The 13,609-nt window shown below is 54.3% G+C and overlaps 7 protein-coding genes across 7 annotated transcripts; 4 read left to right on the top strand and 3 right to left on the bottom strand.

The window, feature by feature from the left end:
• Positions 1–84: 84 nt before the first annotated feature.
• C7974DRAFT_213696 (uncharacterized protein) lies at positions 85–1,046 on the top strand. Its single transcript, XM_046137017.1, has 2 exons — positions 85–539; positions 592–1,046. Exons 1-2 carry the CDS (start codon positions 199–201, stop codon positions 899–901), a joined length of 651 nt encoding a protein of 216 aa, XP_045995317.1. The 5' UTR covers positions 85–198; the 3' UTR covers positions 902–1,046.
• An 876-nt stretch (positions 1,047–1,922) lies between these two features.
• C7974DRAFT_314513 (uncharacterized protein) lies at positions 1,923–3,188 on the top strand (the record flags this gene model as incomplete). Its single annotated transcript, XM_046138461.1, has 1 exon — positions 1,923–3,188. The coding sequence occupies one exon, from the start codon at positions 1,923–1,925 to the stop codon at positions 3,186–3,188; it is 1,266 nt and encodes a 421-aa protein (XP_045995316.1).
• Positions 3,189–3,399: 211 nt separating this feature from the next.
• Positions 3,400–4,263, bottom strand: C7974DRAFT_414615 (uncharacterized protein; the record flags this gene model as incomplete). Its single annotated transcript, XM_046143816.1, has 2 exons — positions 3,400–3,896; positions 3,945–4,263. 2 exons carry the CDS (start codon positions 4,261–4,263, stop codon positions 3,400–3,402), a joined length of 816 nt encoding a protein of 271 aa, XP_045995315.1.
• A 1,227-nt stretch (positions 4,264–5,490) lies between these two features.
• On the bottom strand, positions 5,491–6,270 carry C7974DRAFT_414614 (uncharacterized protein; the record flags this gene model as incomplete). Its single annotated transcript, XM_046143815.1, has 1 exon — positions 5,491–6,270. One exon carries the CDS (start codon positions 6,268–6,270, stop codon positions 5,491–5,493), a length of 780 nt encoding a protein of 259 aa, XP_045995314.1.
• A 470-nt stretch (positions 6,271–6,740) lies between these two features.
• Positions 6,741–11,352, top strand: C7974DRAFT_397391 (uncharacterized protein). The gene is made up of 2 exons (XM_046142187.1): positions 6,741–6,812; positions 6,900–11,352. Exon 2 carries the CDS (start codon positions 6,977–6,979, stop codon positions 10,967–10,969), a length of 3,993 nt encoding a protein of 1,330 aa, XP_045995313.1. The 5' UTR covers positions 6,741–6,812; positions 6,900–6,976; the 3' UTR covers positions 10,970–11,352.
• C7974DRAFT_397390 (Snf7-domain-containing protein) lies at positions 11,353–12,887 on the bottom strand. Its single transcript, XM_046142186.1, has 4 exons — positions 12,656–12,887; positions 12,342–12,535; positions 12,078–12,282; positions 11,353–12,003 (listed from the first exon to the last, which is right to left on the bottom strand). Exons 1-4 carry the CDS (start codon positions 12,787–12,789, stop codon positions 11,709–11,711), a joined length of 828 nt encoding a protein of 275 aa, XP_045995312.1. The 5' UTR covers positions 12,790–12,887; the 3' UTR covers positions 11,353–11,708.
• A 7-nt stretch (positions 12,888–12,894) lies between these two features.
• On the top strand, positions 12,895–13,304 carry C7974DRAFT_414611 (CST complex subunit Ten1; the record flags this gene model as incomplete). The annotated part of the gene is made up of 2 exons (XM_046143814.1): positions 12,895–12,980; positions 13,028–13,304. The coding sequence occupies 2 exons, from the start codon at positions 12,895–12,897 to the stop codon at positions 13,302–13,304; spliced, it is 363 nt and encodes a 120-aa protein (XP_045995311.1).
• Positions 13,305–13,609: the final 305 nt, after the last annotated feature.

The raw sequence follows: 13,609 nt of genomic DNA, 5'->3' as shown, positions 1-13,609 counted from the left end.
ATCGTTCATTCACGCGCTACTCCGAACAACACAGAAACTCATCTATCTGATCTGGCTCAGGTTTACCTTACTTACTTTGACCCATGTCTCGGCACGAACGACCAGGCTGGAAGGGAGGACCCGAAGGGATGGAAAGCACACAAAGCCACTTTCAATCTTTGCGTTCAAACCCACAATTCATCCTACAATGCTTCTGGGATGCAAACTACCGTCCTCTCGGAAGGGTTGAACGCGAAGTGGACAATTGAAAGTCACTTGACAGGTGACGAATTCTGCACTGAGTTGCCCGATACGACCGACAGATTTTGTATATTCGGCCGTACTCTGACAACGATATCTGGGCAGCTGGCCATTACTCTGGACATCAAAGCCTACTGGGGTGGACTGGGTGATCATTACTACGTCTATTCCAATTGGGCGCCAAACCTGGGTTTCGATGTTCTTGGTCCAGATCCAGGCGTATGTAACCATGATGCGGACCATGGTATCAAAGGTTACGAGCGCCGCATGGATAGCATAGCTGCAAGTTTATCTAATACGTAAGTCCCAACTCTTCGCCTTATCACGTGCGCTAAGTCTAAGTCTCTTCAGATTCCGCACAGCCCATAGCAGCATTACTACGGCTGGCATAGCTTATAAAAAAGAGCCTGTCATCCAAGTGACCTTCCTATGGCTGATCTTTCCAATTGTACTACATCTCCTAATATCTGGTTTCTTCATCACGACAGTATCTCAGACACGAGATTTGCCCTACTGGAAATCCTCCGCGCTTGCGCTATTGTGGTGTGAAGAGACTGGAAATAATCGACTCTCGACACCAGATCAAATAAAGACGCGCGGGGAGCAAGCCAAAGTAGAATTATTAGATGAAGGTAATTCATGGCGGCTGACAGAGACTTAGAAGGTGTTGAGGTTTATCGAATCGTCCACTTTCTTGCTTTCTTCTTCACATCTACTCCTAAGTCTAACTAGCAGATTCAGACACTAGAATCTTCGTCTCAATTGACAAATTAAATATCTAAGCTTCCATGCGAAGTCACAAGCTACCCTTTGAAGTACTAATGAGAGCGCGATAAAATTCAAGCCGCTTAGTAGAATACTGGAGGACGCCTTATATACTTTCGGTTCCTGTAGCTTTCTTCTCATTCTCACTCCAACTTCCGAGACTTACCAGTTGAATGATATTTTATTCAAGAGACAAGGAAATTTGCTTCAGATGACTTATATAGAGTCGTTGCGCGGCCGCTCAAGGCCTTAAATCCACACCACAGAAGCAGTCGTATCAGCCGTTCCAGCCCCAAAGAATTACACTGGAAGCAGCGGAAACTCCGAGCATTGTTGTGTTCACGGTATGACATCATCGTCGATACCCAGCTACCTCCGCTTGGATCTTCGTTTTTCCCTCCTGCATTCCCGTCTTTTGCGCCTCGTGCAGCCGCGCTTCGGCTCCCCAACCCCAATTGCGGGCCGAGCATTTCCACAATAGCATTCAGCCATTGACTACAATTCTCGGTTACTATATTAGTGCTCCATGCCGACTTTTAATGTACAGCGAAGTAGGTCGAGAGAGAAAACCATTAAAAATATTAAATGTCAAGAGACAACCACTTCAAGTACCTACCTAGTAAGACTGACTTGCAGCTGTCTCGCTAGCGCGAAGCTTTTGACCGGGTTTAATAGACTTAACCAGAGTATCCAATTCGGCGATCTCGCGCTTGCAGCGTCTTCGGCTGTTAGTCCATTTCTGTATAGGTAACATCGTCGCCGTCTCACCACCTGTCAGCCTGTAAGCACTACCCGCCGCTCCCGACAGCTTGCTCCGAGTCTGCATGAAGGCGAAAACCCGAGTACTCGAAGAGCTCATACCTATTTGTCGAAACGATAGCCAGTCTTCTCCTTCACGACGCATTCGACCACCTACCATGTCTTCTTTCATGCTACGCGATGTTCGTATATTCACTGGCGAGTCCACCATCGATCAAGGTTATATTTTAGTCGAAGATGGCAAGATCAAATCAGTAGGCCCAACGTCCAGCATTCCGCAATTGGAGACCTCTGTCGACGTATACTCCAAGCCCAACCACACACTTCTACCCGGACTCATTGACTGCCATATCCACGCGGACAGAGGCGATCCCGAGGCACTTCCACAAGCTCTTCGGTTCGGCGTGACAACGGTCGTTGATATGCACAACGAGTTGCCCAATGTGCTCAAACTGAAAAAGCAAACCAATGAGCCAGACACCGCCGCCTACAAAACGGCCGGCCAAGCAGCGACTATTGAGAATGGATGGCCTATTCCTGTCATTACGGCTCATGACAAGAGCCCCGAAACGCTCGCTGAAATAGCAAAATGGCCAAAGCTCACCGACAGGAAGAGTGTAGTGGAGTATCTAGACTGGACCACCCGCGAAATGGCGCCCGACTTCATCAAACTCATGCACGAATCCGGCACAGCAATGGGCCAGCAATTCTCACAGCCCACCCCAGAACTACAGCGCATAATCGTGGAAGAGTCCCAAAAACGCAACTACCTCACCGTCGCCCACGCCCTCTCCCTGCAAGACACCCTCGACGTCCTCCACGCCGGCGTCAACGGCCTGACACACACCTTCTGCGACCAGCCCCCCACCCCCGAACTCATCGCCGCCTACAAGAAAAACAACGCCTGGTGCAACCCCACCCTCGCCGCCATCGCCAGCCTCACCACCGAGGGCGCAGCCCTGCAGCACAAATTCGCCCACGACCCCCGCGTCCAGCACCTCTTCAGCGAAGACAAGCGCAGCAACATGTGCGCCTGCATGGCGTTCGCGGCGCAGCACGGGAAAATCGCACATGCGTATGCGTCGGTGCGCGCGCTGCGCGATGCTGGTGTCGACATCCTGTGTGGCTCGGATGCGGCGGGGCCGGCGCGGGGGACCGCGTTCGGGTTGAGTATGCACCACGAGCTGAGCGTGTTTGTGAGCGAGATTGGGATGACGCCTGCGGAGGCATTGCGGTCGGCGACGAGTTTGACGGCGGAGCGATTTGGGTTTGGGGATCGGGGGAGGTTGGAGGGGGGACGGTGGGCGGATTTGTTGCTTGTGGAGGGGGATCCGTTGGTGGATATTGGTGATACGTTGAATATCAGGGGGGTGTGGAGGGAGGGGAGATTGTGTAGTGTCTATAAGGATGTGGTGGTTCAGTGAGGATGTGTATTTACTTCCACTGAAAGCCGACCAGAGGTCATCAATTCACTGAGCCATACAAGTGCGTCACTCTACTGTTTTCCAACACCATATCATACATATACAAAAGAGCACTTGGCACTTTGTACTCGCGATTGGTGACACAAATGTGGAGGCAGCCTCTGTCAATTCTGGTATTACATCGTGAATCTTCCGTCGTTCTTAACTCCATCTAGAAAATCTCCTGATCGCTGTATGCCCGCACCTTCTCCAGATGCGACTTGACCTGACTGTAGTCCCTGCAGACATGCTTCGAATCCCACCCATCACTCCCACCGTTGTGATCGGGGAATGTCGTCTCAAGCCCCTCGAGCGCGATATCCGCACTGCACATGATGGCCTGGCGCATGTAATCAAAGCAGTGGATCATGTGCCAGTGGTGGTCCTCGGGCAGCTTTGTGCCGCTGGTCAGCCCGGAGTAGACTTCCACCACTGCGTACAGGCAGTGCAGCTGGTGCGTCATGCTCGTAGTGAAGACGGTCTTGTTCTGGTCCCAGACGATGGGCGTCGGCAGGTCGTGGTAGAGCTCGGGCCGCTTGATGTGCTGGAAGCCCATGCCTACGGGAATAAGCTCGTTCCAGGCGGCCAGGACTTCGGGCTTGAAGAAGTCGGATGTGTTGTATGGCGCAAATGTTTGGTTGATCTGGAAGGTTGTGATCTTGGTGGGGACTGCAGAGTGTTAGCTGGTGGGAAATGCTGGAGGTGGAAGCAAAGTACTGTGTGGACCCCAACCGGTCATGTCACCGCCGACTTCCTTCTCGCTAGTTGTTGCTGCACGCGTCCATTTTGAGTCCATCAGCAGGCCTTGTTCCCGTGCCAGCAGACCGACGATTACAACTTGAAGTGCGATCACCAGGAACCATCTCAGGGCTGATAGGCACGGTGGGCATAGTATATCTCTCCGTGATCTTGATGGTTGTGTGTAATCATTCGAGGTCCATGCTTTCTCACCGCCAGCGAGAGATTCGACTTCGGTCGACGAGTCATCATCGTGATGGTCCTGTGGCCGGACGTCTGTATACTGGTGTCGAGGCATGTTGTGTGATTAAGGTCGCGACGCCGGGTCGGTGAAATAGGGTACGAGAATAGAAGTTGAGCGCAGCTGGAGAGCCAGAGGCAGCAGGGCGTCCGTGAGAGTAAGTACTCGGAGGCATGCGGATCGGCCCACATGGTTGAGTTGCGACAAGACATGTTTGACATCGATTGCCGCTCACGGGTCGGCAGAGCGCGTCGCTATCCCTTTGAGAACCGAACAACCATCTTGAGTGCGAGTCAGCCGTTCTGAGACGGTGTTGGAAGCATCGCATATGCCGGCTAGCCGATAGACGTTAGCTTGTGAAGGTGAAACACCTTATGAACCGCCAAGCGTGAGAGGCTAAATCTGCCTCCCGCACAAGCGAATATGGTACGAAACCCAAGCTGAACGTCACCAGCGTTGCCGCAACTCAGGCTGCCACTCGTGTGAACGCACCGACATGTGTTGTGTAGACGCTATCCTTGTTCGTATGGGGCCAGCGCAGATAAACGTCCTAGGGTTGTGTCCGATAAGGCATTCGGCGGTCATAATGTATGTAGTTTAGTGTATGTAGAGTAGGCCGTTGGATCGTAGAGGGAGCGGCAGATGAAACTGTTCTCAGGCAATATCGTGGGCTCGTGGGAATCGTTTTGAACAAGTGCGCAGACGCTGTGGAGTAGCTGCGGAGGCCAGCGACGTGACGAAGAGTAGCAGTGCTGATGGAGAGACTACTGTGCTTCTAGGTAGTCAAGGGCTTTTTGATTTCGGAGTAGGGTTGGTGTGTGTGTGTGTGTGTGTGTGTGTAGATACTGTCATGACTGTCGCGTAGCGGCTTACACAGTGGTTACGAACATGCGCGAGATTCCAAGAAACGACAGCTCCCTTACAAGGTGTCTGATCTGACTTCAAGTCAAGCTTTATACATCGAAATCAGAACCATGAGCGCGCCTCTGATCAGATGCTCAAGAAATGTAGTGAACAAAATGATGAGAGCCTTGCTGAGTCATCATTGCCAGCAACCACACGCGTTGCAGCATCTATGTGCTACAGTGGTTGCAGTCGCATGCAAACGAATCGATTTAGAGAACCGTGTAGTGAGGACATACTCACGTGCTGGCTGCGTAGACAAAGGTGCCCAGGCACAATCTATTGGCGGAGTGCATCGGTCAGGCAGCGTACGGTGGACAGCACTTTCCAAGCAGGTCGAACGCAGCTAGCTCTGTTTGTCGCAGTCGAGGTATGAACATATCATCGCTTGACACATAGGTCACTTCTGATAACCCATTTCTCGCCCTGCAGCACTTCGCGACCCTCGTGCAGCATACAATCTGCGCCGTGCTTGTGCAGAAGTGCAAGGCCAACTTCGAGCCCAACGACAAATGGCTCTGGCGGCGGTTCCCTACTCTTCTTCTTAGGAGGGTCGGGATAGAAGACTGTTTCGCCACCTATGCACCCCGTAGCAGGAGATGTGAGGTAGAGCAGAAGAGTCCACGTTGTGCGCCCGGGCACTGGTGGCGAGCCTGGTACAGTCACGTTGTTGTAGTCGTCATAGTGCTGGTCGAAGAATTGGCCCTTCGAGTATCGATAGATGCGGATGTTTGGATTGAGGCCAATGACCTCGCCGCCCCATAGCTCTTTGCGCTGATCCTCAGTAAGGTTCGGACCCTCGCCAGTTGCAACTCCAGTGACCAGATTTTTAAGGGCAGTCCCACTCCACAGCCTCTCGGCGAAAGCGGGGTCATCGATCTGGAAACGGTCGTTGACTCTTACTGCATCACCCTTCTTCGGCTTGCCTGGGGTTGTGGTCAAAGGAAGAGAGGACAAGAATGACACATAGCTCTTGCAAAGAGTCGCTGTGAAGAAGTTCGGTATCGTGACGATCTGGCTCGGAAGTATCTCCTGCAGCGAGAGGTCTGACTCCGGGATCAGTGGCGTGAAGGCAGGCCAATTCGGCGCCTGTTGGGCTGGTCGCGGAGGCGCAGGGCCCTTGGAAGCCGGTGCAGCCTTTCCAGTCTTTTTGGGAGCCATAACTAGGGTTCGTCACTCTTGGTTCGTACAGTACCCTTAGGGTAAGCCCGATGCGCTCAGTATTCAAAATCGCTTGGTACTTCGTTGTTCCTCTCCTACACTGGATGTATTCGTTCCGCTTCACCTGCTCTAAAAGACAGTTTTGTCAAGTCTTGCGTGCGCAGTAACTACTGTATAGCAACCCGCAAAGATGCAGGCAGACGGACGCCTCTGGTCTCTTGAGGATTTTCCAATACAGGAAGAGCGGCTGCCTTACAGGCAGCACGAGTGGGACCTGGAGCTCCAAGGTCTCAATATCTTTTTTGATGAGGAAGATGAGGAAGCCGCGGACATCAGCACCAGCAACAACAACGCCAGCCAAGAGAGGAGCGACGGCCGTGCTCTCCCCGACGGCGCCAATCAACAGCTAGCGCATCTCGTGCAAGCCTCTCACGCGCAGGACCGACCGCCATCGCCGCTGGAAGCCCTCACCGCGCTGGGCACCGCTTTCCTGCACCTCACAACCACGCTGACGCCCGACACGCAGTCCAGCGACCAGTCTGGTGAGTGCGCGCGACGCGTCAGGCGCTCCTGCCGCAGCGACGAACTGCCGGGCGCGCCGCCGGAGCAAGTGCTAACGTTCCGCGCAGAGTCCGACCAGGCGCTCGACTCCGACCGGCCACCTCAACCCCAGCTTCTGCGCCTTTTCGAAGATGGAGACGCCAGCATGCTCGTAGCACCCGGCGCGTCTCAGCCCTCGCCCTTCGACCATGCCCGTCCCCACCATGCACCCAGCGACGGCCCTCTCTCGCCCGTGCAAACAGCTGCCGCCGACATGGAAGGCGCCTCCGCCCTGCCCGCGACCCCCGATGCGCCTGCCGCGCCAGCACCGCCTGCCCTCCCCGACCTCGTCTCGGGTGAGGGCGCGCTGTCCACCGCCGACCTGAACCCTGCTGCCACCGCGACCGCTGATTCTGCAGCCAATGGCCTGCCGACCTTGGATGCGCCCATCTCGCTCGCGCCGCCTCTCGACATGAGCCTTGCCATGGACATGTCTTCCATGGCGCCCATGCCTCTGAACATGGACATGAGCGGCTTTGGCATGGCGCCCGACCTCATGCCCATGGATTTCTCGGGCCAGGACCTTGCCAGCGACGAACGCGTCAACGCCTTTGCGCGCCTGCGCTTTGACGACGGCTCCTACTACATGCACACCTATCAGATCATCCTTGGCCGTAACCTCGCTCTCGCGCGCAAAGACATGAAGCGTCTCGCCAAGGTTGCCGACCTGGAGAAGAGCGGCGATCTGTCCGCCGCCCATGCGCTGCTGCATGGAAAGAAGCGCAAGCGCAACGGCCGTGGCGCCCCGAGCGTCATCAGTGAGAAGGGCGGTATTGTCAGCGCACGTATAGACTCTATGCCCCTAGCGTATCAGCAGGGTCGACAGCCATCCCAGTCAGCCAGTTCTGGTTCCCACCAGAACGGCGATGCTGCTGGGGAGAAGGCCGCCGAACGTGCACCGCAAGATGTCATCATGCAGGCCTTTCCCGAGCGACCTGACCAGTTTGAAGGTCACATTCCAGAGGACCCCAATGACTGCCCTCTCGTTCCTATCCACCCTGAGCACGTTACCGCTAGGACCGGTAACGCTGGGCCAAAGGGAATCTCACGTCGCCATGCGAAGATCTTCTACAACTTCGAAGAGGGCTCTTTCTGCATTGAGGTCCTCGGGAACAATGGACTGCATCACGAGGGCCAATTCTGTCCACAGGGTGCAATCGTTCCTCTCGAACATGGTGACAACCTCTCAATTGGAGCTGTCAACATCCAGTTCTTCCTTCCTGATGTTGCCCTCACTGAACAGCAGCGTCTGCGACAAGAGTCGGGTTCTCGACCTATAAGCTTCTCGTTCGAGAACGGAAATGGCGAGATGGAGGGTGACGAGGAGGTGAGCTCCGACAGTGAAGGACAGATGAGCATCAATCCTCGTCAAATGTACTATCACCCTGTCGATAGTGACATTGATTCGGAAGAAGATGCAAACGACGAAGATATGGGCGAGTACGAAGAGCCTGCACCCAAGCAGAAGATCAAGCTCAAGCTCAAACCACCGCGCTCTCGTCCGCGCGAGCCGTCCCCTCCTCCAAAGAAGTCGAAGAAGCAGAGGGCTCTGGAGAAGAAGAGAAAGCGAGAACGTGAGCGAGAACGTGAGCAGGAAGAGGACGAGCACTCTCCGTACGAATCACCAATCAAGAAAGTCAAAAAGATGAGACCTCTTCAAGAAGAGCCGGTCAGAGCTTCGCCAACAAAAGAACCCAAGGCTGCCAAAGAGACCAAACCAGCCAAGGAGGTCAAGGAGAAAGAGATTGAGGCACCCAAAGAGATCAAGGAGCTCAAAGAACCGAAGGAACCAAAAGAGAAAGGCAAAGCTCCTGCAAAGGCGCCGTCGAAGACACCAGCTCCTGATGAGGCAACTCCCGACACGATCAAGAAAGAGACCCCTGTCAAGGATCAGCCTGTACCCGTCAAGTCGGTGCCGACGGATAGTCCTCCGCTATTGCGCAAGCCACTCGAGGCTGAGATCGAAGCTGGTGGAGAGATTGAAGGTCTCATCACCCAAGAAATGGCCGATCGTCACCATCTGCCCCAAAGCCTCGTCGGCCATGTAGTAGAGAAGCGAAAGGGTCCGGGTCGTCCCCCGAAGGACGGTATTATGTCAAAACGACAGCGCTCGCAGCTCATCAAACAGGCCAAGGAAATCGAAAGGGCCAAAGCTGCTGGTATTGACCCTGCGGACATACCTGCGCCGTCCATCAAGCCTAAAATCACGAAGCGTAAGGACTCGAATGCAGGAGACTTGGATGGTGACGATGTTTTGGAGTCGACTGAGAAGGGTGACGGCACCATGCTGGGCGACAAGGGCAAGCAAAAGCAGCCGATCAAACCACCGCGCACACCATCTCCCGAGATGCGCATTGAAGACTACAGTGAAGAACAGTTGCAGCGTCCCTCTGCCAACTATGTGGTACTCATCCATGAGGCCATCTCTTCCTCGACTAGTGGCCAGATGAACCTCCAGCAGATTTACAACTACATCGAGAAGAAGTACCCCTGGTACAAGTTCAAGACTACTACAAGTGGTTGGCAATCTAGTGTTAGGCACAATCTTGGACAGCACGATGCTTTTGTCAAAGGCGACAAAGAAGGCAAAGGCTTCAATTGGCGCATCAATCCTGAAGTTTCCATTGAAAAGGAACGCCGGAAGAGGCAAGTAAGCCCACCAGTCAATCACGCTCAGCGCCAGCATTACTATGCACAGCCAAACGGATATCCTCCATATCCTCCTCAACCTGGGTATCCATACCATCCAGGTATGCCTCCGCCTGGCATGCCGCCTGCACCTCCTCGACTTCCTCCAAGTATGATGGCTTCAGCCCCTCGCCTACCTCCAAGTTTGGCTCGAGATGCAAATGCTTCAACGCCTACTGCATCTCAGGGCGCTCCTCCACCTTCACCTTATGCCTCGCCTTGGGCTGGAGGTAATACAGCCAGTAGCCCCTCCGCGGCAATGCCCCCTCGTCCCTACCCACAGCCGCCACATGGACCACCTCCGGCCAGCTCAGGAGCTGGACAAACTGGCCAGTACGGTGTACTCTACCCAACGAGTGCGTCACCGTCACACAGCGGGCATGCAGCAGGCAGTCCTTACGGGGGCCCATATGCTGCTGCAGGCGCAAGCCCTTATGCTGCTGCACCTAGCCGTCCGTATGCTCCATACCCTCCTCAAGGTTATCCACAGGCTGGCCCGTCAGGTCCTCCGCCCCAAGGTCCTGCAACGAATGGTGCTTCTGCTGGGCCTCCTCCCGCTGGCCCCCCTTCTACGGGTCCGCCATCTCAAAGCCCGGCACCACCACCCTCGCAACCTCCTTCACAGACCCAGCCAAGTCAAGCGCCACAGGCCAGCATCGCACCCCCGACTGTCAATCTCACGCCTGACATCATTGCTCGTTATCCAGCCAACACTAACCATAATGTCATCCGCAATCTCGAGATGTTCAGGAGCCAATATGTGAAACTGCGGACGGAGCCTGGCGAAGACACCAAGGTGGACAACGCGATCAGAGCTTTCATCGACACGAACGTCCCTCAGAGCAGTCTCACTGATCCTGAACGTGGCCTTCTGACGGCGATTACCAAAATCCCTAACCTAGCTGCTTACCGGTCGAATCCAGTCGCTGTCAATCAGGAGAACCCGGCAACCCAACTTCCTGTGTCAAGCACTGCTGCCGCGGGGACTGCAGCGGCTATTGCAGCGGCCGGCGCGGCCAGTACAACTGCAGATCCACCTCACACTACGCAGCACCAACAGACTCCGCAGCGGCCACCTCAGCAAGCGGTCGAACAGGTAACGCAGTCGCCCGCATCGTCTTCTGCACCCATAGCAAACGCTCCAACGACCTCTAGTTCCCCGAAGAGTGAGCCGCACAAGTTCACGCCCAACATGACTGTCCCTGCTTCAGCACCGGCAGCTCCCACTACAAGCCTACCCTCTACGCACCGACCAAGCGTGGAACCGCTTACGCCAGTACCGGGTTCACCGGCCGTACAGACTGGAACGCCGCTGATCAAACGTTCAGTCACGGAGATCACGGCTGCGGATCTTGCGGCCAAAGATGACAAGAGGTCGGCAGATGAGAAGCCAGCCGAAAGCGCAGAGTAGTTCTCTGCCACAGAGATGCTCCACCGAAGGCTGAAGGCACGGCAAGGAGGTCTCTTACAATGAAGACACGGCTTACATTCTCTGCACATATTTAGATGCGCATTTTACCCTTTCTGCTTTCAGCATTACGACACGAATATGGTCACGACCTCAGGCGTTAATGTGGCCCACTATATCCTGATTTGCGATATTGATACCCGAAGGTGGCCCATCATGGGCTTGGGCTTCCAAAAGTTTTCAGCAACGATTTTGCGGCGCTACATATCTGGGCGCCTATTCAGAAACGTGCTATACATGGAGGAATAGCTCTACGTGAGGGACATCTCTGAGCTTGAGACTATACACATCGATTTGAAATGCAGCTTATTTACCAAGATCTTGATTGTGACCAGTGATATTTGCACAACGCGAGTGAAGGTCCCAGCTCATGCACTGAAGTGAACACGCATGTCGACTATAGTATGAATGTTGAAGCATCTTAATTTGCAAGGTATATCGTTTCGCACATGTCCGACTTGCATCGTCCAGATAGTGCAGGCACACGGCCCTGGGAAATCCAAGCGGAAACAGAAGAGCAAGAATACACCAGCTCCCACAGAATCGCCATACGCCGTTCATGTCTTCCGCCCTCGTAGAAATACTCTATACCCCGCGTCTCAAGGCGGTATCAAGCAGGCCCTCCCCAAGGACGTGCTAGTAGTCAGTATGCTTATGCGCGCAGCAAACAGCCTGGTGGCGCTCACATGGCCATCTCGGCCTGCAGCTTCCTCAGCTCCTCCTCCTCGTCGTCCTCCTCGACTCTCTGTGCCTTGCCCCGGACCTCTGTCGATGGCGCCGCGGGCAGTCTGCCCGTTGCGACCTTGTCGTTCACGGGCACGTTGCCGGTCTTCAGCATATCCTCGTCCAGCTTCTCTTGCTGCAGCTCGGCGAGCTGTTCGTCCAGCTCGTCTTCGTCAATGCCGCCGGTTGTGACGCCGCTGGTTATTGCCTCGCCGATTTCTTCGCCGATGGCGTGCTGTTCGCGAAGTTCTTCCCTGATTAGTTTGTTAGCGATTGTCTTGGAGCAAAGACCGGATGGTTTGGCGTATGGAGTGTAGCGAGGACATACATGACATCGTCGACCTTGTCGATTGTAAGACCGGCGTGTATCTGCTTCATGGCCGAACCGGCGTTCTTCATGGCGTCCAGTGTCTCCTTGTTGATGTTCGCCGTCTCGATGGAATATATCTCGCGCTCCAGGGTCATGATTTGTGCGGATGTCTGCTCGAACGAGTGCTCAAACTGCTTCTTCCGTCGTAGTGCTGCCTTGGCCGCTGTTCATAGGTGAGCATGCGTTCCGCGTACTAGGCTGCATAGGTACATGGAAACATACCGGCTTTGTTTGTAGAGACGTGTTTCCGCGCAAGTGCGTCTTGCTCATCCATCTGGTTCTGTAGGTGCTTCTCGCGCTTGTTCAACATCTCGAGCTGTCCGCGCAGTTGAAGGATAGCCTTCTTCGGCGCCTCCTTCTTGGTTTGGCCGCCGCCAAACCAGCCAAGACCCCAGCCAGACATGATGATAGTGATTCTGAAGGTTTCAGGTCAGTACAGATACAGGATTCAAGGCGCAGTAGTGGTTGAGGTGCGTTATCAAGCGGGAGATTGGTAGGAAGATGGCGGGGCAGACAATAGGTGGCGGGACACTCACTCTGAGGGAGGTGAGGGAGGGAGCCGAGGGTGGTCAGGGAGGAGGGTGTCGAGAACGTCGGAGGTGTGCGCGGTGGTGTTGTGGTCTCTTTTGTTGGTGCCTGGTAGGAGTAAGTCAGTATCGGGCATGCGCATGAATCAAGTGCTATGACGCTTGATACGCTAGCAATGGCACGTGCCCGCTTGGCCTCGGCTCCAATGATCAGGGTTTCGTTCAGCTCATGAACACCATCAGACGACATGTCTGGACCTGTTGCATCGAATCTTGTCCTGCTGAGCGACCTCGAGACAACCGCGCAAGGGACGAAAGTCCGCTTCCTGGGCTGGTACTGATGTGTTCACTGGTCTGAAGAGCTGGAGCTGATTGTGGCAGCGTTGATGAGTACGTGGTTCAGACTGCGACCCTGCGACTGAAGCACAACTACCCCGCAGCCAGCCATGCAGTAATTGCGAATGTCGACGTCGTCCACGTCTTAGAACGCATCAAGACGCATGAGATGGAAGTTGGCACCTGGATCAATGTGATAGGCTACGTTGAACGACGGAAAGAGAGAGGAGTGTTTGTGCAGGCTATCGCAATCTGGAGTGCTGGCAATGTTGACGTAGGTGCCTATGAAAGAGCTGTCGACGCCAAAAAGACAGCTGGATGAGTTTGTAAGCATTCTCTTTACTCATCCATCAGAATCGTTCCATGGATTTGGCAACTGTCGTCTTCAATCACCGCCCTGCGACCCCAGCTGATTGGGCCTCTTATTGCCTTCCCGTGGCCCGATTGCCTTTCTGGTTGTTCGCAGATCTTTCCCCACGAATTTCTGCACAAAGGTAAGATGCCGTTGTTAACCTAGAGTCCTGAAGCTCATATTTCTTTCCAATCAAAGTTGTCGTGGCAATGTTCTGCATCACAATGCATTAATTTTGTAGCAATGCAGTAGAAGTGCAATCAACATATGTTAAT

The sequence above is a fragment of the Boeremia exigua genome (genome assembly GCF_020726555.1).
Source record: "Boeremia exigua strain MPI-SDFR-AT-0100 chromosome Unknown C7974scaffold_8, whole genome shotgun sequence".
NCBI lineage: Eukaryota > Fungi > Ascomycota > Dothideomycetes > Pleosporales > Didymellaceae > Boeremia > Boeremia exigua.
This window is presented reverse-complemented; position numbering and strand designations above follow the sequence as displayed.